Source organism: Motacilla alba, chromosome 7 (assembly GCF_015832195.1).
Source record: "Motacilla alba alba isolate MOTALB_02 chromosome 7, Motacilla_alba_V1.0_pri, whole genome shotgun sequence".
NCBI lineage: Eukaryota > Metazoa > Chordata > Aves > Passeriformes > Motacillidae > Motacilla > Motacilla alba.
Genome location: NC_052022.1, coordinates 228,432 through 249,635, shown reverse-complemented (window position 1 = coordinate 249,635; position 21,204 = coordinate 228,432). Strand labels below are relative to the sequence as shown.

General features: G+C 41.4%; 1 protein-coding gene across 13 annotated transcripts in view; it reads left to right on the top strand.

The window, feature by feature from the left end:
• Positions 1-21,204, top strand: part of TANC1 (tetratricopeptide repeat, ankyrin repeat and coiled-coil containing 1) — a 60,047-nt gene that overhangs the window by 17,972 nt on the left and 20,871 nt on the right. For 6 of the 13 annotated variants that reach the window (XM_038141969.1, XM_038141968.1, XM_038141966.1 and 3 more), the window contains 6 exons: positions 9,225-9,428; positions 13,281-13,382; positions 14,732-14,853; positions 15,816-16,005; positions 19,351-19,608; positions 20,189-20,308. In XM_038141969.1, coding sequence (XP_037997897.1) covers positions 9,225-9,428; positions 13,281-13,382; positions 14,732-14,853; positions 15,816-16,005; positions 19,351-19,608; positions 20,189-20,308 — 996 coding nt within the window. Of the gene's footprint in view, positions 1-1,364; positions 1,431-1,872; positions 2,687-9,224; positions 9,429-13,280; positions 13,383-14,731; positions 14,854-15,815; positions 16,006-19,350; positions 19,609-20,188; positions 20,309-21,204 lie in introns of those variants that run through there. The other 7 variants (XM_038141970.1, XM_038141967.1, XM_038141973.1 and 4 more) reach the window with 5 other exon arrangements.

The following is a 21,204-nucleotide window of genomic DNA, read 5'->3' as shown; positions in this document are numbered from 1 at the left end:
ATGGGCTTGATGTTTTGCTTATGAGGTTTTGAGAAATTTTTCAGGTTTTTCAGAGCTTCCGAATGAGGGAGGGAGGAAGGAGACGGCACATCTCAGCAGGCCCACCCTGAACGCAGCTGGGAAGACTGCATGGTCTTTTTTCAGTATATTCATGGTTTAGGAGCGATGCTGAGGAGCTAGAAGGTAGTAAAATCTCCATGGGTCGTGGTGGGCAGCCCAGCCTGCGTAGGAGGGACAGCAGAGTGATGAGCTGCAGCTGTGCCTTGACCACGTGTGACCATTTGGAGTCAAATTGAAAGGGGTTTAGGCTAAACTGCAGCAGCTTATTCTTAAACTGAAGTAACCCCAGTTGTCCCATGGGTTGCATGAAAGGAACGCCTGGAAGTCTGCGTAATTTAGATCTGAGTGGGATGATTCCTGTTTTACTGAATAGAACTTCCTGTTTGTGTGTTAACTCTATTTTATGGGTTTTACAGCTGGTAGGCTTGTGGAACCTGTGTGAGTAGGAATGGTGGTGGTTTTTTCTGGATTGAAGGCAGGCACAGCTGTAATATTAAAAAGTGTAAAAGGGTTAAAGGACAAAAAGAAATAACTCTAACTGTTTTAGCAGTAGGTTGTGTGGATTTTAATACTAGAATTTCTCATTTGCCCTGACATAAGGGCTTAAGAGCTGAAGCTGTGCGTAACATTTTTGAAATCTAGCTGCTGGGAATGTTGATTGCAGGTTTTAATAGATTCTTAAATTCAGGATTATCTTGAAAAAGAGGATATCAAGAACTAGTATTGATACTTTGAGAGAAAGACAGAAGTGCTCTGCTGAAGAGTGGTAGAATGTCTTTGTAGAAATAACTTCTGCCTTAATCAGATGGAAGGCTGTCACGTGGGAATGTCACTTTTGGAAAAAAGATACCTCAAGCAGCACCAGAAGCAGTAGTTATAGATACATGGTTGGGCTCAGACCCCAAGGTTGCTTCAGTAGAAATTCTTCTACAACAGTTTTGTAATAAACCCATTTTAAAATGGGTGTATTTGGATGTGTCTGGGAGGCATTGATAGGTAGGCAGGTGGCTGTTGTAGAATTAGATAAAATCTAAATGAAGCAAAATTAGTGTGTTTAAACATGCACATATGTAATTATCAGTTTGTGCAAACATGCATGAGCACAGGTGAAAAGAGCTGTGCTGTCAGCAAGTTATGTGTAGAGCAGCTTTTGCAAGCAAAACTTAGGGATAAATTTCTAAATGTGGATTTGAAGACAAGGTAGTTGGTATCCTACTTAGGTAAACACATGTGCCAAACAAACTAAATTTTTTACACAGACATACAACTTTTTCTGCATCCAGATTTTTTCTGGTTTTCTGCAGCATGAAGAAACCTGTCTTTACAGCCCTTCAGACATAGTTATTTCCATACAACAGAGATAACTATCTGTAAGTTGATTTTTCTTTTCTCTTGTCCTTCTTTGCATTAGTGATGTACATACTTGGTAAAGGACAGAACCTGAGGGGGAAAAACCCACAGTCTGCACCTGTAACCTTAAAGTAACAGAAAACTCCTTGGGCAATGTTTGAAACCAAGCAGGAAGGGAGTAAACAGAAACAAAGTAAAAAGTGGTGCTATCTCCTCTTTGTTAGCTTATTGTCATCAAATAGGTGTTATCTCTTTAAACTCTTCCAGAGTTTCCAAGTCTTCTAGAGATTGCTGATTGTCTCTACAGTGGGACGTGGCAGAGCTGTCTCCCCTTGTGCCCTCTCGTCTGTCTTTTGTTTTGCTTTGTTAATGGACTTTATTTTTGACATTTAAGGTAATCCTAGCTCTTTGTCTGTTTCTGCCCTGTGTTTTTCTCTACCTACCACAGAATTGTATATTTCTGCTCTCTCTCCTGTGTTCTCATAGTTGATGTTTACTTGTTGACCAGTTTATTTCCTTGAGGTTTTTAACTTGATCTCTGTAACCACAAGGAGATCTTCTGCCTCTGGCCTCAGCTGAAAGCAGCTGACAGTTTTTATTTTAATATAGCATAGGAATTTTGTGTGTTAGTGACACAATTCAAGCAATCAAAGCCAGAAGACTGTTGTTCAAGTTTTACTAGGTTACCTGTAAGTCCTGTCTGTGCCTATGAAGAGGTGATAGTATAAAGAATATGCATAATAAGCTTCAGAATATAAACAAAAAGTACTTCTTCATTATGATTGGTTTTGAAATTCTACAGAGCTACTCATTCTTAAATGCTTAAAAATGCTTCAGAGATAAATTTCTATTAGTATTTCCTGTTGGGTTTCTGTACTGCCAGCTGCTTTCCAGTATATAATTACATTTGTTTTTTTTAACTGTCCCAAAGTCAGCAACTCGCCTGCATTTAAGAATCTGCTTTTTTTTTTTAAACTTACTAAGCAAAAGCTTATTCAGTATAAAATACATGTAATGCATTTTAATTTAAAAAGAAAATAAAATCCTGTATATTAAGTTTCTACAGAACATACTCAGTTATTTCAGATGGCTTTGTAGTAGCGTGACCATTGTCGTTCTGTTGACCCAATATCAGGCCTGAAGGAACACGAATAATGGCAGTATTGTGCTTAGTTTGCAGTGTTCTTCCTGCACTAAATCCCATCAGAAGTTGAACATCAAATGTAGTACATGGTATGCCTGGAAACTTCATTGATGTCAGTAGAAATTCAGTGTGGTAAGTAGTTGGGACTTTCAGGTTTTCCAGATTCAGGGCTTGTTAGATATTAATAGTAGTGGTCAAAAAACAAGGGACAGATTATTACGTCAACAAAAAGATGATGTTTAGAATGCTGCAACATAGTGCTTTAAAGGCAGAGAATCTGGAGAAACAAGATGTGTGGTTTTGGTTTCTGAAATAAAAGTTATTGAAGTACTTACAGATTTGTATACATCAGACTTTCAGTGATTGCCTGCATATTTAGATTTTTTTTATTATTTCATCTGCAAAAAGGGTTTGTATTAACAAATCTTTCTTGCATCTTGTTTGATTCAGATCTGGTAGATCAGACCTAAATTTTTTCAATACTCTTTGAAACTTAATTTTCATTTGCATTAGCTTCCTTCTTATATTCAGGTATCTTCATGTAAGTATCTTTGGCTTAAATATGGGTGTACAGACTTCTGAATGTCTGTGTAGAATGGAGGCTTTATTTCTGCATTTTGTTCCGTTGCAGGTTGGCACATTGTTACTTTTGTTTGTCTGCCTTGCCCTTTAGGAATATTGTATACTGAACAAGCTGAATGAAATCTGTGAATTCAGAATTTCCTCTCTTTTATTCACATCATTGGATACAATTAAGAAATTGAGATTATACTTAGTATTCATTTTCATAAGTAAAATGGCTTTCGAAGGCATGAGCTGTGATCACTTGTATGAGCTTCCACACCCCTGTTTTACTTTCTCCTTTTCCTTTCAGCCAAGGCTCCTGTTACAAGCCTGACGTGCAGCACTGGGGCAGCACTTGGAATGATAAACAGAAATGTGCTGAAATTTACTGTCACTGGGTTTTGAGGTTTTTTGTTTATCACTGTTTTTTTGTTTGGTTGGTTTCTTATTTATTGTTTTTATTGCTAGTGGCAACTAAATTGCTACTCTGAAAAGTGAAGCTGCTGTGCAGAAAAGCCTCATTTTTTTCTTAAGACCTAGACCCACTATTTAATCTTTATTTTAAAACTGAGTGTTTTAAGAATTATTTGCCTGTAGCAGTAAAGGTTTGATTCTCAGCTGACTGTGGTCAGCTTTTAGCACCCCTGTCTTGCATTACATCTCACTCAGCGTTTCTGACTAACACACTGAACCCAGCTGACAGCATCAAGGTACCATTCTGGAAAACTGAAGGGCCATTAAATAAAATAAGTTTGCCTTTTTAAATCTAAGTACGTAAATTCAATTGGCTTTTTCTGTCCAAATGCTCTGTGATAATAGGCTTTGAATTTTAAGAGCAAAGGACATTTGTGCTGCATAAAGTACACACTCACTGTCTGGAGCATTGAACTTGGAATGGAATAAAGTTCCAATTTTAAGTTTCGGTTTGACTTTTTATTATTACTCTAAAAATACCTTGCAACAGAAGAAGCACTGTTTCATGCTTAAAATATGGAGCTGTTTTTGATTATCTTGTGTTGCTTTGCCCACTTTCAGCTGCTCTTGTCAGTTATTTAAGAGCTTAAGCTTTTTTTCTGAGCACTCAGTATTTAATGTGGTGAATGTCTTTTCAGAAGCTAATTCCAGTGATGTATCCCATGTACATACAAACATCACCCCTCAAAAAAATTCTGCCCTTGAAACACGTATGCAAATTACTTCTGTGGTCTGAATAACCTCTATTTTTCCGTGTTTTCTTTTTTTTTTTTTTTTTGAGAGCTACAGGAGAATGTTAATATTTTGTGTACTGATAAAATAATCCAGGGTGCAGAAATAAATGCCAGAAAGTGAGCAAATAATGTCAAGTACAAGCAGAGTTGGCAAAGGTTGGCCATTTAAACCATTTATTCTAATTTTGCCTGGGTTGTTTCTCACTCATTGCACTTCACTGCTTCCTTTACTCAGGCCATAATGCGTTTTCTTCCCATTCCATGCTAGTTTCTCCCTTTTTCTGGTCTTCCCAGAGTCTCGAGAGCAAAAGAATTAAATGCTGCTCTCCCCTCATGCATGTATTTTCCGTGCCAGCAGCCTGGGTCCTGTCCCAGAAGGCTGGCGGTGGATGGCTTCACTTGGCAGGAGTGGTTCTGCAGCTCCTGGTCAGTGTTTGTGCTGTGTGACTGGGCAGACTGGGACACTGGACTCCCCAGGCCTCCTGGATTGCCCTCTCCCGAAGCTGGGCTGGCTGTGTGTACAAGCACACACATGCGTGTAAGCAGTTTGGTTTTGAAAGGCACGCCCCTTCAAGGGCAGTGCTTAGTGTTTTACAGTAAAAATGAAGCACCTTATACTCAGTCACTGAGCCTGGTTGCAGAGTTCTGTGTACACTTGCCTGTCAGTTCTATTGAAAGAATATCAAACCCACTGGGTTTCGTAATCCTTGAACAGTTTCTTACTGCTTAGACATAGAGATGCCTTGTTCTGGAAGGGACTTTCCAGTTTGGATGGCTTTCCTTGTTCTTACAGCTGTTTTCTTTTTCCCATGTGTAGTTTCCTTCTGAACTTGTCCGTAAGGTTGCATCTTTTGTTAATATTTGTTAGGGTGAAACACATCCTGTGGAGCAGAGTGGACTTTGTTAAGACTGTCAGTGGTAACATGTAATCACATCAGTGTGGTGGTGTCCTTCACTCCCTGGGGCTCACAGGGAGCATTGGTCAGCAACAGCATCCTGCACTTTTTTTTTCTTTTTAACACATCTGAAGCAGAACTACAGAATTTAAGATTTCTTCCATTGTAGCACGATTTTATATCAAATTTTTTTCTTAAGTGGGTTGAGAGTCGTGTTTCACTTTAGTAGAAAGGTTAAGGGAGGGAAAGACAAAACAGGCTTTCCCAGAAGGGCCTGTTGAGGGAATCCATGGAACATAGTTTTCTCTGTGGCTTCTCTCAATATCCAAAATCAAAGAGGCTACATGGTCATTGTTTTAGTTCTCAGTGTTGTAAAGGTAGTGGTCCTGTTCCTTCATGTTAAAAAGTGATCTGAATTCCCACATCTGCATCAAACTCAGTTTACACATATTTTGGTAATGTAGGTGGCATTCTGCTTTCTAAGCACCATATATTGAATGAAGAATTAGATGCATTTTATAATGGTTAATACTGATATAGACAGGTGTGAAGGTTTCCATTTTAGTTATCCTCCCTATTAAATAGGATTAGTTTGATCTTCAGGTTCTCTTTTAGAATATTAAGCTCTACAAAATCATCACTGTAGTCAGTCATCCTTGTATCTCTTTTTATCTAAAGGGAAAAAAAAAAAGTAGTTTGTAATCAGATTATGCCATTCAGTTGCATCCTTAGGTGCAGCTAAACTGGGATTTGGTTTTCATTCGCCAAGCTTTTTGTGTGTGGTTTTTCAAACTTTTTGTTTCTGTGGTTGCATTGACCACTGAGTAAGAACTCTAGTGTTGATTGATGCTTGTGGAAGGTTTTTGTTCCGAGGCTGCTTGGCAGTGGAAAATGTACAACTCGGAGGTTTTAAAATAAATGGAAATGGGGTTTCACAAGACCTTCCCTTACGTGTTTCTTTTACACTGACAAACTTCTGAGAGGTCATCTTCCTTCCACTCCAGCACTGATGCAGCCCGCTTTATACTCTGGTAGATGCCAGGCAATGTCATGTAATTTTAAAGTATTTTTCTGGTAGCTAAAATAATTTAAATGACTAACCCTTAAGTTAGTAACAAGTGATTTTGGGATTTTTTGTTTGTGTGGCATCTGCTAGTATCTGGGCATTGTAACAGATTGTATTTTGACAGGTATTTCTCATGCATTTTTCTAGTATTGTTTCCCTAATGTTAAATTGCTGTGTGGGAAGGATAATCTATCACTGGGTGGATCCCACAAGCTTGGTAATTTTGGGGTTGTCTTGTCCTGTGTAGAGCCAGGTATGTTACGGGAATTTTCCTGTTATTTGGATGAAATGTGGAGAGTGGTCATCAATCCAGTTTACACAAAATGGAAAGTGCAGGATTAGAATCATTGAAATCTCTGGGATAGATATAGAGACTTGGGAAGGGATGATGTAAGCATGTCAAAAGCATGGCACCCCTCGTTATCCCACATGTAACTGAACTGGAGGCAGCCACAGATGAGGCTCCCCGTGCGGGTCTGGATGCTGCCCTGCGGGGGCCACGCGTCTGTGGCTCCATCGGAGCTGCCCTCGCTGAGGCAGGGACACCGAGTGTCCCCAGGGGAGCCCTGGCAGCCTGCCCCGGCCACGGAGCGGCCCTGTCCCTGTCCCTGCTGAGGGAAGGGAGCCACGGAGCGGCCCTGTCCCTGTGCTGAGCTGAGGGAAGGGAGCCTCGGAGCCGGCCCTGTCCCTGTGCTGAGCTGAGGGAAGGGAGCCTCGGAGCGGCCCTGTCCCTGTCCCTGCTGAGGGAAGGGAGCCTCGGAGCGGCCCTGTCCCTGTCCCTGCTGAGGGAAGGGAGCCTCGGAGCGGCCCTGTCCCTGTCCCTGCTGAGGGAAGGGAGCCCCAGAGCCGACCCTGTCCCTGTGCTGAGCTGAGGGAAGGGAGCCTCGGAGCGGCCCTGTCCCTGTCCCTGTCCCTGCTGAGGGAAGGGAGCCCCAGAGCCGACCCTGTCCCTGTCCCTGTGCTGAGGGAAGGGAGCCTCGGAGCGGCCCTGTCCCTGTGCTCGCTGAGGGAAGGGAGCCCCAGAGCCGACCCTGTCCCTGTGCTGAGCTGAGGGAAGGGAGCCTCAGAGCCGTCCCTGTCCCTGTGCTGAGGGAAGGGAGCCCCAGAGCTGGCCCTGTCCCTGCTGAGGGAAGGGAGCCTCGGAGCGGCCCTGTCCCTGTCCCTGTGCTGAGGGAAGGGAGCCTCGGAGCCGTCACTGTCCCTGTGCTGAGGGAAGGGAGCCTCGGAGCCGGCCCTGTCCCTGTCCCTGCTGAGGGAAGGGAGCCTCGGCCTGTTCAGCGAGGGATGTGCGCTGTGCCAGGCTTCCACTGGAGCTGCTCTTGGGCTGTCAGGGAGTTCTGGGGAGGAGCTGGTCTGTGCCCATGGCTGGGGCAGCATTGCAGGGGCTGTGGTGTACATGCTCTGCTGGTTCCCTGCTATTCCTGCTGTGCATGTTTTTTGAGCTTGCAGGTGTGGCGTTGGTCCTTGAGTTTAACAGCTTTTTAGAAAGGGCCTGGAGGATGCTCCTTTCTTGGAATGATATTTGTCTAATAGGTGTCTGTTATTCCATTGTATCATAACCGTTTTACACTTAACACAGGGGTTTTTCTGCTTCAGCAGAATGCAGCACTGTTGAAATACACTGACCTTCACTGAGGATACAACACCCTTAGGCTGAAGCCTTGGGTTTTCTCAAGGTGTGGGTTTGCTCCAAAGAGCTGTTCTGTCTGAACACCATGGCGATGTGAGTGGTAATGTGCAAAGGCGTATTGCAAAATTAGGAAATGAAGTGACTGAAAAGGGGAATTTCTGTGGTACACATTTTACATTTCTGTCTTTTAAGTCATACTGCTCTCAGAATCTGAGTCATGGAAGCCTGCTCTCCACAGCATCAGGAAAAAGAAAAACCAGAGTACTGCTGGAACAAAAATTCCTAAGATGCAGTAGTGTCTCTGTATATTGATGGTAAAATATCTTTCTTGTTACTGTCATGATCAAATACTCCTAACTTACTGATTAAAGCTATTTAGCTCCGTGCAGCTCTCTTCCATATTGTAATGTTTCATATACAATAGAGACAAGTAAATTAATTCAAAATTCAAAAGTCTACTAAGACGGCAGTGAATTACATGGATTATACCATCATAAAAGGGAAAATAGAAATGAAGGAATTGCAGGTGGATGTGTCAACCCTTTTGCACCCCCCCCACCCCTCAGCAGTCTGCCTGGAATACTTGCAAATTCCAAAGTGCAGCCTGGATATGTATCTAGTAAAAAGCTGTTAACAGGAATTCTAGTATTTTCTAGTTACATTTAGCTGCATTACCATTCTACTGTGTTTTTCAACACCTTTGAAGCAAACTCACATGTTCCATATTGAAAAATAAATAATAACATCACCAATGTTAAATCTATGTTTAAATCGGCTGTTGTAGAAGTTTAATTTTCAAAAGAACAGAGAAAATCTTTAGCCTCTTTACTAGCACTGAAAGTGTGAAAACAAATCTTAGCCCATCTCTGTACGTATTAGTAATCCACCTTTTCATTACATGTAAGGGGTCCTTTAACTAGTTCAGTAAACAGTATTTCAGGTGGTCCTGGTTTCATGCTAATGCAGTGATGCTAAAACACCTTTTTAGGTTGAAAAATACTGTTATCTTCATAGGGAACTGGATGTTAGCCCTAAGGATGGAGTCTGAAAAGTGCTGACTGTTGAAAGTGAGATTTTTCTTCCCCTTTTTTTTTCTTTATTACATTAGGTTAGAGTGTTGCTTATTTGTGCATTTACATTTTCCCAGTGGTTATCTGTATTTTGCAGTGGAGGTGGCATAGTAGGGCGAGTCATGCTCAGTTGTTGCTGGCAAGTGTTTTCTTGTGTTAAATACTTGTATTTCAATGCAACTCTAGGCTGTTTATTTTGGCACATCACCAAATAGATGACAAAATTTTATTTTTAGCAGGTGACTGCTGCCCAGAGAATGCCTCGCAGGTTACAGCAACATCTGGCCACAATGCAGATTTCCCCAGTGGCGAGCAGCCAGGCTCCCAGGACACTTACAGAACAAACTTGGCCAAAGGAGTCTCAATGTCACTGCCGTCCTCGCCTCTGCTGCCACGGCAGTCCTATCTGATGCAGGCGAGAGCAAACAAGAAGTCTCCAGGTAAGATGAAACAATGAGCAACTAAAATCTTCATAACATGTTAACTCAGTTATTGATAAATGCTGCATAAATTAATGTAGTAAAATCACATTGAACTTTTGCAACAAGAACAAGAGTAGTGCATGTTTCCAGGTTAAAAAAGTAATTGGTTATTAAATAGAATGTATTATTTCATGTGGCAAAAAATTAATCTCTTTGGTGTTGCAGACACTTATATTGAGGTGTCTGAATATGATTAAACCTGGTTATTTATGATTAGTGTATCAGGTAGAGGACTGCTGCAAAAAGCTTTGTTTGTGCATGTGTTAGTGACTGTGTAAGAGTGAGTATTGTTTGTGGCTTTTACAGTTCAATTCTTTTACTTGTATCTCTATACACAAATGTATTAATAGATAAATTGCTCTGGCAGTGACAAGGAAGTTGTTAGTTTTCAGCGGTTGTATCCTCAGTGGTGCCTACCCACTGGTGTGGGAGCCAGACTAAATATGGGGCTCCATGGGGCTCCTTTTATCAGCATTCTGTGCATAGAAATCATTCCAGCACGCCGGCATCACTTGGGTTCACTCGGGTCAGGGCGAGAGGGACAAGTGAAACTCTCCCTGTTGCCTGTGGAGGCACTCAACAGGTTTGAGTTTATAAGGTCTGGGAACAGAGTGTCAAAAGCTGGGCTTTGTCAGCACAGAAAATGCTGAACAGTTGATGAGTAGGGACTGAAAAGCCATATTCACGATGACTGCAGAGTCATTCCACTGTGACCCACAGCCAAGGGAAAAGATTTCCTGTGATTCTGCAGTGCTGGGAATGCACTGGCATTTATGCATCATTATTTTGTACAAAGACCTAACCAGGTCTTTGATAGGAGGCTGACAGAAACATTGTGCTATTCCTTTGACTTTCACCAAACTCTAGCTAATGGAAGATGATTCAATATAAATTAGCTGTCTAGTATCTGGGGCAGGAGTAGTAACAGGATTATACTAATGTCCTGATTTCAAAGCTCTCTATTTCAGTAGCATGACACCAAGTTACAGATCTTTCAGGATATGGTGAGTGAAAGAAGAAAGGACTGCACAGGAGGCTGAAGTAGTGTCCTGAAGTTGGGTTGTAGTGATGAAGTTGTCTAACAGTAATTAGAACAAAATTCTAATTTCAGTCCTCCCAGCTGAGCTGCTTCTACTACGAAGCTAGAATGAGCATTGTTTGGATTGGTTATCTTACAGATGTGCAGCCAAACCACTATTTGTTTTCTCAAAGGGGTAATAGTTGATTGTAGTCTGATTTAGGAGGCTCAACTAAAAGAATGAAAATACTGATTTATAAGGGATGTTCCAAAAAAATGGATTGTGGAGTTTAAGATATAAATGAAAGATGATGCTGTTGCACTTGTAAAAAAATGCTTGCTGCTTTCCTTACATTAATGACACAATAATGCTTTAACAGAGAAAGGTTTCCTTGGAAATCAGTGAATTTCCATCAGTGCCAGAGGTGACTCCTGGAAGAGTCTTGCATAAATGTACAATAGAACTTTAGTAAGTTTTGAAATTAAACTTCAATTAAAACTTCTAATTAATAAGCAAATTAATCCTCATACTGATTGTTGAGACTAGACTAGGTCAGAGAACTGGTTTCATCTCAGGCTGCTGTTCTGTGCCCTACCCTTGGGAGCCCTGGGGACTGTTCCTCCTGCAAGCACTAAGCTGTCCCAGCTCCAAGGTCCTGCAGCGGGCAATCTCTGGGGTCAGTACAGCTACAGATCCACTTAGTGCTGACGAGAGGGAAAGGATGGAGCTGCGCAAGTTACAGTGACCTTCTGAGACATCAGCTCTCCTGCAGTCAAAAAAGCGTTAAGAATTGCTACAAAACAATAGATGACTTAAAAAAACTATTGGTATGGAATTGTATAAATCTATAGTTTGTCCCCCTTGGGAGGAGACCAGCTTTAAAAATCTGCACTAGATTTAGGACAGAGCTAGAACAGGCTTCAGGAATGACTGTTGGTGTGGGATGGTACTGAAGAGAAGTCGTGGTGATAGACTGGAGTGGTGTTTGTCTGCCTAGAAGAAAGGCAGCTGTAAAAAGGAGATGGTGCAGTCACTGTGTCTGGCAGTGTTGTGTTCACCTGCTGATGTTACAGAGCATGAGAGGAAGGCTGGAGTTCGTTCCTGGAAGAAAAATGCATCTAGAACTCCTAAAGAGCAAGTGGCCGCTTTTGCCTCAGGTTATGATAGTGCACTCAGCAGCAGTCACGAGAGCATAGCAGGGAGTGTGTTTTCCCTTACTGAGATTCCTCTGCAATTCGCTGCTGATAAAGCCCTGTCCCAGATGAACATTCCATCAGACCTGATTCAGCCATCCTACGCTTCTGTAAAAGAGCTGCTGTTCTGCTGATGCACTTCACATTTAAATGAGTCCTTTTCGTCTAAGGGTTCATTTATGTGTCCTGTTCTAGATTAGTGCATGAAAATAAATTTACCATGAATTCTCCTACTTGTTGCAATGTTGTATACTGGATTTGCAAGTACTGTAAGTCATTTCCACAGCAGTTTGTGAGGAACAAAATTCAGTAAAGGGTTTTCCCCACAGCTTAAAGCATGAATGTTAAAAATACATCCTGAAGATCTTTCTGTGTTGATCTAATTTTACAACTGCTACACAGTTTTTTGGTTCTTCTAGAATGAGTGCTTTTTGTTGTCCAACTTTGATATATTTGATTATACTTCTGCTTACAAATGACAGGTGTGGACTATTGTCTCCTTAAAGAATGTGATTTTGTTTCAAAGGAATGCATTTTTAGCTGCTTTCACCAGGGCCAATGGCCCTTGTTTTTGCTAGACAGTAGTGTTGGAAGAGCCCCCTCTGGTGTTGGTGCTGAGCTGTTCGTGTAAAAAGTGAATTGACTCAAGAATCTCTGCTAGAGATATAAATATGTGTTCATATAGGACTGACACTTCCTCACCAGTATTTCTTAGCTAAGAAATTAGGTTGTCACCATGTTCCCATATTGCGCTTCTAGGTGGAAATCTGAAAGGGCAGATAGGTCCAGCCAGATTGTTCTGGGCAAGTGATGTGTGTTACCCTGTGATGGGGTAGCCAGGCCTCCACAGCTCTGTGGCAGTGTGACCCTGGGAGCCTGAGGCCACAGAGGAGAGATGCAGCTTTTCTTTAAAAGTAGTCATGAGTTTTAAAGTGCTCAGGAAAAAGAGCAAGAAATCGATGTAATTTTCAGAGGCTTAATGTAGCATCTGCGGCTGCTGCCAAAAGGAAAGATGGGCTGCTTAATATGGCTGAAGTGCCACAGCCTGAACATGGGGTGGGGTTTTAATAAACAAAGTGTGAGAGAGCTTTGGTGTACCCTTGAACTCTGAACCAAGGAGAAGGATGCTTTTTGAAGACCTGAACTGAGGAAGGGAAGAGTCTCTTTATGAAGGGCAATGTGGGACAGTTGGCATCAGACCCACAGTCCCCCTGCAGTGCTCCCTGGAGAGGCTTTGCTCTGTTAGCGTGGGAAGTACAGAGCAGGAGGAGGCATGGCTGGGAGCTGAGGTGTAGTCTTGAGTTACACAGCAGTACTGAGAAAAGTAGGGAGACCAGCTACTGGGGTTACATGCAGTATGCAGCTTACACACATACACTGGGTTTATTTTCTAGCAGCCTTTGTGTTCTGAAAGGCCTGGCGCACGTGTTTCTCACGAGAGTGGAAGTGCAGCAGCTTGCTGATCTTTGTGATAACAGCTGTGTGTGTAAGAAGTAATTTCTCTGCTTTTTTTACATCGTAGAGAATAGATACAGGTCACAGGAACCTTTTGGTCCACGTGGAATCAGTTCGGTATGCTCCGTTCATTCCCATTGCAGGTCCGGTCCGGAAGCCCAAGTATGTGGAGAGCCCCAGGGTGCCAGGTGAGGCAGCCCTGGCCCTGCAGAGGAGGCCGGAGCCGGGAGAGCCCAGCGCCAGTGGTGAGCATCCGCCTGGCCAGCGTCTGTCTGTCCGCGCGGCGAGCGTCTGTCTGCTTGCTGAGTGTCTGTCTGCCCAGCCGTGCTGCCATGTGCTGTGGGGTGAGATACTCACTCTGTGCAGGAGGAGCTGCTTGCTGTTATACCTGCACTGTCTTTAGAGCTGTCTCAGTTCCTGGGGCTGGTCATGGGCTGCAGGCAAAGTGATGTCCCGGTGTCGTTGACTGCCACGTAGAGCAAAGGCCTTCTGGCATTTTTCTGAACTTGTTTTTTATTTTAAATTGACTCAAATGTGTAGCTTTGCATTCCTTTTAGTGCTTCATTTTAGAAATTTTGTAAAAGTTTGCTGATTAAGGCTGTAACAGCTAACTCCTGTGTTGGCAAAGCTGGGAGAAGCCACCTCCCTAGAGTTGATTTGCATTCTTGGAAACTTTTGTGTTGTTAAAATCTGACTAGTACATGACAGAGTGTGGCTTTTACAGCGAATGTCATGGCATATGTCAGTATATGTCATGAATTTTTAGATTAGTTTTTAAGTTTAAACTCATTAAGGTCAGTGGATATAACTGATGATGTTCCAGGTGAAAATTCTTTTGTCTTTCTTTTGTTTCAATAATGGATGAAAGAAATAAATGCCCTGTAAAAGTTCCTGTCAGAGCAGGTGGTCACAGGTTGGTGGGTGATGCCAGATTGTGGGCACCAAAGAAGGAAAAGGGTTGGAAATGCTTGTTTGTGAGGTGTCATCAGCAAGAGTGTGTGCCAGAGCAGAGCTGTGCTTGGCTGTTTTTGTTGCAGGTTGCCTCATTTTGAGTTTTGTCTTGTTATGTCTGTTGGATTCTAGAAGACATTTCAAAGCACTGTACTGATAAAATTAAATATCTTTGCGCCAGAAGAGTTGGGACTTTTAGAACTGGTGTCACATCTTTTGCATAGCAAGCAAAACAAAAATGTATGGTACTAGTTCTGGTGTTAACTGTGAGATTACAGAGCGTCTGTGTTATTAACCTCTACTCTTCACATTTTTATATGACAGAAATGTCAGGCCACAGGCCCTGAACACCAATTTCAGCTTGCCACAAAGCTTTGATAGCATTGAGCCTAATACTGCTCTTAGGAGAATCATTGTGTTGTGTCGCTCATCAGTCCAGTGATTAACTGATTGCTCTTAAACATTTCTGGTTTGACTGGCAGGTGGGTTTTTCCTCCCCTAGATTTGTGCAGTTATGCAGAGGATCCAAGACCCACCATCAATTAAAAGTCTGATGGACAATTTGTTTGTACATTTTCTACCTCTTTTAGTAGTTCCCAAATAAAAGACTCTAACCTTCAACTTTTTTCCTCCCAATCCAAAGCAAAGCCTGACAAAGACTCAAGCTGTTCTCCTGCAGCACAAGAATTGATGACAAGATTGGGGTTTTTACTGGGAGAAGGGATCCCAACTTCTGCTCACATGGAAGAGAAAAGCGAAGTTATGGTAGGATAATGGAATAAAATCTTATCATGTTCATCCTGTTTCGTAGAGGACTAATCTTATTTTGTCTATCTGCTAGTTGCAGTTACTTGATATCTACCCAAATACCATCCATTTTAATAGAAATATAGTAATAGGATCGGACTTCAATTTTAGCAAGTGTTTGTTTTCAAGAATTCAAGATCAGTTCACAATTTCAAAACACACAAGCTGAATAGATTTCTCATCACTTCTGGAGGTTAAATCTAGTCTACTATGAATGTGAATAGCTTATAGAATTCTCTCTGCATTTAGTATTTAGGAGGAAATTTTTGCCTTCTCTTTTCAATGATTTCCAAGAATGGAGAAGGCCAGCATTTTGTTAAAATGGGAGCATGCTTGGGGAGAGGGGTATGTTTATTTCTTCCTGAGAAGTTCTCTTCAGTCAGACAGTCCTTCTCTGTCATTTGGGGTAGAGGGATTGGAGTGAAGCAGGCAGCTACTGTCCACATGAAACTCATCTGCTAACTAAAACTTCACAGTAACTGCCAACCTCTGCTCCTCTCCCTTGCTCTCTCCACTTTTAGTCCCAGCCCTCCTAAATCTTTGTGCATCAGTTTGGGTTTTCACACTGATAGTGAAAAATTAATAAGACTGCAGTTCTAGGTTTTTTCAACTCAAAGAATAAATACAAGAGGTGGAGGGGAGGGATATCCAGTAAAGTGTTAAATAGAGAAGAGATCTGCCTCGCTACAGCTTTTTTACTGAACTGTGAAATTCTCTTTTTAATTCAGTGGTCACTTTTTAAGAGTAATGTGGAAGATTAAGATTCCCAGTCTAGACAAAGCTTTCACTTCCTGAAGTTTTTACTTGAAAAATGGGCTCTTTGCTTTGCTCTGACTCGACCTCAGCTCAAGGTTTCTAGTTTTCAGCCCAGCAGGGTCCTGCCTGCTGTGCAGTGAGTGTTTCTTGCTCTTCCCTGGCAGTGTGCGGTCGCCAGCCAGGGAGTGAGTCCCTGTTCCACCCTCACCAGCAGCACGACGTCGCCCAGCACCGACAGCCCCTGCTCCACCCTCAACAGCTGTGCTGGCAAAGCAGCAGCCAACAAGGGCAGTCCCTGCGGCACCATCAGCACCCCCAGCTCCACCCTGGAGAGCAAGGACAGTGGGATTATAGGTGAGCATTTTCATTAGCACGTAGTAGAAATCAGTTTCCTCTTAACTGTGCAGGTCTGAGCAGCTGCTTTATGTCACCGTGTTCGGTTTGACACTGTCTGTGGTTCCCATTTTGAAAGGTTGGAATCCTGTTCTTGGCTACAACAGCTGCTGTTATGTGTGCATTTCTCTTCTTTTGTTTTTCTGGTGCAATTCTGATTTCTCCACTTTTTCCTTTCAAATAATTAATTTCCTCTGTTTTTTCTCCATTTCTTCTTTTCTTCTGCCTTTTTTCTTTTCCATTCCAGAGGTCTTAATGGTGCTTTTCATAATGGTGAAGCACAGCAGGGCTTGAAGTTGATTTAATTTCCAGCTGAGGAAACAATAATTGATGTGATTTCTTATGAGAATAACCTAAATTAAACTGTTTAAAAGTGCAAACTTTTGAGTAATTGGCATGAAAATGAAGCTGATACGGGGCATTGTGGAAGAGATGAAATGGTGTGATCCTCTGTTGAAAGATGGCTGAATTGGGGGTATATGTGCATCTTGTGTGGGGAGTCTATGACCACTGGAGGCAGCCACCCTCTCAGCCCAACTGCTACCAGCTCCTTGTACCAACCAGCTGAGTAAAAATCATTTTTACTGATCAGTTACCCTAAGAGACATTGTTTGTCATGGGTCAAAAGACTCCTGTATAAAACTTCAATGTTTCAATTGAAGAAAATGATGTTGTGTACTCATTCCATGTCAGATTGATACTTGATCAACTTTGTATAAGATCTAGTTTTGAGATAGCATGAACATCTTGATGTAAAGGAAAGGATATATCAGAACTGTTGCTTTTGGAAAGAGAGCACAAATGTAGATACTGATATGAATATACTAGCCATGCTTGACAAGCTTGAAATAGTCCAAGAGTATGTCCATGCTCTAAATAAGGTCAGAATGGCCTCATGTTTGTTTGAAATAGTGTACTGGCATGATGACATCATTACTATATAACCTTGTAAGTACCAGTGTTTTAAAGAAAATGTTTTAGAACAGTGATAAAAGTTACTTATTGAACTACTGAAAAGGAAGGATGAGTGTATGAGTGCAAGAGCAGGAGGAATGTCCTGGTGGCTCCTTCAGTGAAGTTCGTGTGGTTCGTGGCTGCGGGACCGCGTGGAAATCATCCGCCGCTCCTCTGCAGAGCTGCCGTTCGTGTCTCAAATTCCAGAGGAATTTGAACACCCTCTGTCTCTTGGCTGCCCATGGCAGCACCCCTTACATCTATAAAGGCATGAAACCAAGAAGGGAAGGAAGAGACACCTTTCTGATAAGTGACCTGTGCTTTTGGATTTTATATACGAGTGTGTCTGTGCATTCAAATTTGTTATTAGTACATGTGCATTTTAAATTATGTTTAGCAAGTGTATGTTTTCTAATGTCTTTGACAGAGTTCATCCAGCCATGAAAATATCTTGCTCCTTCGTGCTACTTATGTGGGCCTCCTTTGTATTTCTACTCCCACAATGTTTTCTGGACCAGCAGACTGATGGGAAATCAGTCTTTTCTCCCTTCTACTCTTTTTTGCTTACAGTTCATGTTTTCTGTAGTTTTCCAGTGTTTTGCTGCTGTAGCTGAATTCTTCTTTGCTTCTGTAGAAGTTGATGTAGTAGCAGTAAAGGCAAGTTTTAAACTTCAGCAAGCAGCGAAGCAGGAGAAAAGATTGGGCTGCTGGCCAAAATAAAAACTTTGCTGGATCCTTGCTGCTGTGTCAGGATGGAAATCTTGAGCAGCCAGGTTTCCTGGAGCTGTGCTTCACTCCAAGGGGAATCAAGGTTTTGAAGATTTCATACTTCAGGAGGAGCCAGATTTTTTTTGACACAACAATAAAAATAAAATAAATTTGTCATATGGAAGTACAATCTAAGTGTGTGCAAATATTAATGGGGTGCCTGGAAACTTGGGTTTTTTTCTTCTACTGCCTCTAAATTGTATGTCATATTATTGGCATTTCTTAGAACACAAGCTGTTGAACTGAAGCACCCAATTTTCTATTTCTTATGAATGTGAGCCTAAGCTGGAGGAACGCAGAGTTGTACAAGTACCTCACCATCCTGCATGGCTGAAGCTTCAGTGCAGCTGGTGTGGAAGAACAGTTGGTCCTTCCTTGACTGGACCAGGCTCAGCATTGCAGGAGCCACCCCTGTGGCTGCCTTTTGTTAGCAGTCCAATATGCCAGAATGTTTTCATTAAAGAATGGGCCAATTGAGTGTAGAATAGCCACAAATATGGCTTTAACTTTTAAATTGGTAGCCTGGGAAGGACCCAGAGTTCACAGAGATATTATAGTTTGAGCTGGTATTGATTTTGTTTAATGGGTTTTTTTTTTTGATCCTGATGCCCTTTCTTCCTATTTTGTATTTTCTTCTGCTGCATTAAAGTGTTCAAAATGCATTGAGTGTTGGCTTAATCTTCAATAAATATTTGTTGTTCAGTTATTTTGTGAGAGTTTAATGTAAGTAGTTGAAAAAATTTTAAATTAAACAGAGTGGTTTCAGTATTAGTCATACAAAAAAGTATATATCTGCAGAGTGTTCCTAATTAGCAAGGAAGTTAGCATAGTTTTATCAAACATTACTCAAGTAGGTCTTCAGGTATATAAAGTCTTCACATTATTGCAGGAGGCCTTGATTAAATACAATCTCAGACAAGTACAGACACACTGATAGCCCTGAGCTACCAAACTGGAACCTTTGGATCCTTCTGGATAATGCAGTTGGTGTTGTCTCTCGTCCAGGGAGTCACTGCAGCAGTGGAAACTGCTGCTCTGTACCACAGCATCCAAAAGCACCTCAGTGGTCTTAGCTGCTTTTTAACTGAGAGTCTCTCTAGGTCTGTGTTCCTTATTGCCTAGCATATGAAATTTTCATAGCAGAAAATGCCCCGTTTCCCCCCAGGCTTTTATTTGCGCCTCTGGTTTATACTGCCGCACTCTTTAAAAACATAAATCAATATATATAATATAATATAATCTGAAATTTTCTTAATACATTCTGGTATATTAGTATACTACTGGTTCTGATTCATCATGCATCTACTCCTGTCTGCTCTTTCTGACAGTGAAATGTAGTAGGCGCTTAAGAAAGGAACCTTCCAGCAAGTAAGCTATTTACTGTTCCTATCAAGATTGGTTTGCTAGGTATATGAGTACAGGCTGATTGTCATCCTGATGTGATTATGCATTTTAGGTGAGACAGACCTCTGAACAACATTGAATTTTTGTCATTTATGTTTCACAATGCTATTTGAGAGTGAAAATTCTTATGTGTGTGCCAAATTCCTCTGACTTTACTTGGGTTTTTTCCCTCTTTTTCAGCCACTATAACAAGTTCATCAGAAAATGATGATCGTAGTGGATCCAGCTTAGAATGGAATAAGGATGGGAGTCTCAGAGCTGGAAAACACCAAGGCATCAGCCGTGATCGAAGAACAGATAATTGTTCACCGGTTGCAGAAGAGGAAGCCATTGGCTCTTCTGAGAATTTGCCAAAAGAAGTACCAACAGGAGAGGGTCCCCTTCCTTACACTCAGAGTTCTGCCTCTTTAATTATGCCTCGTCCAAACTCCGTTGCAGGTAAAGTCCTGAGGTCAAAACCCAAGGGTGTTCTTAATGATAAGACATTTCTTTTGAATCTTTCTGTTGTTAGCATGAAAGTATCTCTATAGGATAAAAAGAAAAAAGCCTATGTTCTGAACCAAATAGATGAGCATTACCTCATTTGTTTAAAACCCTGATCCAGAAGGCTTTTACCATGCTTTTTGGTAGGTATTGATTAGGTCAGGACTTTTGAAACAGTTCAAAAGTCCATCAGTTATTCCAGGACACTGCCTGGTGACAGGTAGTGTATTAGTAGGTAATACCTGAACCTGTTCTAACACTTCTGACCTTGCTCTCGTGGTTGTTCCTACAGTAAAAAAGAAAACTCTTTCAATGGGAGAACTGAGGGCCATTTAAACAGAGAAAAACCCAACTAAATCTTTAGTCAGCTTGATTGAAATGCATTTTGTAAATGTTGCAACATTAATGACTTTGTTGCCATTGTCTAGAAAATCTTCTCTGTAAGTAACATGCAGATGAAGGACTGTAATAAATAATAACATTCTTTGTAACTTGTGTTAAGAGAATAATAAGCTTCAGTTCTTTTATACTCTAGCAACAAGTTCAACCAAATTGGAAGACTTGAGTTATTTGGATGGACAAAGAAATACTCCTCTACGAACTTCAATTCGCTTACCTTGGCACAACACCGCTGGCGGAAGAGTGCAGCAGGAAGGTAAAGGCAGAGATATTTGCACCTGCATCTGTCTGGCACAGTCTCACATTCCTTCAGCAGTTTGGAGCATGGGTGGGCTGCGAGCTTTGTGAACAGCCCTGTCCTACAGTGTTGTTGTGGAGTGCTCCTGGCAAGTCACTCTGCATGTTTGCCAACAAGATGCTTGCTTACACCTTTTCCTGCACTATGCTGTGGTTTAGAGATTGAGTGTGTGTGCATCTGTTACAACCAATAACTATTAAAGGCAGAAAAATTTAAGCGAACTCCTAGTAAAGCTGATCTTGAGGATCGTCTGTAGATACTATGCTGCCCTCTTCCATTTATGGCTTTTTGCAGTCATAGATTAATGCTGAAACAGAAGTTGTGTAACATGACATTTGGCTAATGAATCTTCAGAGCACATTATTGGTGAATATTATTATTCCTGTAAATTTTAATGTATTTTATGCAATTTAACGCAAATTCTTTCCTAAATCATCAAGTGTTTCCCAAATGTTATATATCAAAGTAATCAAAGGTGTAACTACTGATCCTTTGACTTGAAAAGTACAGAAGAACAAGGTAGTAATTTTTTTTATTACTTTAAGGTTTTTTTAAACAGAAAAATTATGTTATTCTCTGTACCTTTTTCTGTTTCTCTGTAAATGTTTTACAGATTTGAAGACCTAACACTGTGATGCTCAGCACATAGTTCACTCTAAACTGAAAAATTGTGCTTCCTCATTTGTAGAATTATTAATGCGTTATTAAGAAAACTTTTTTGGATTCTACAACTTACTAACTCGAGTTCAGTTGTAAAAAACCAGATTGTACCTGTAGCTTCTTTCTTCTGCAATTTAATTCATGCAAAAATTATGGAGATGACCTGAATTGAGACAATCAGATTTTATTGCTTT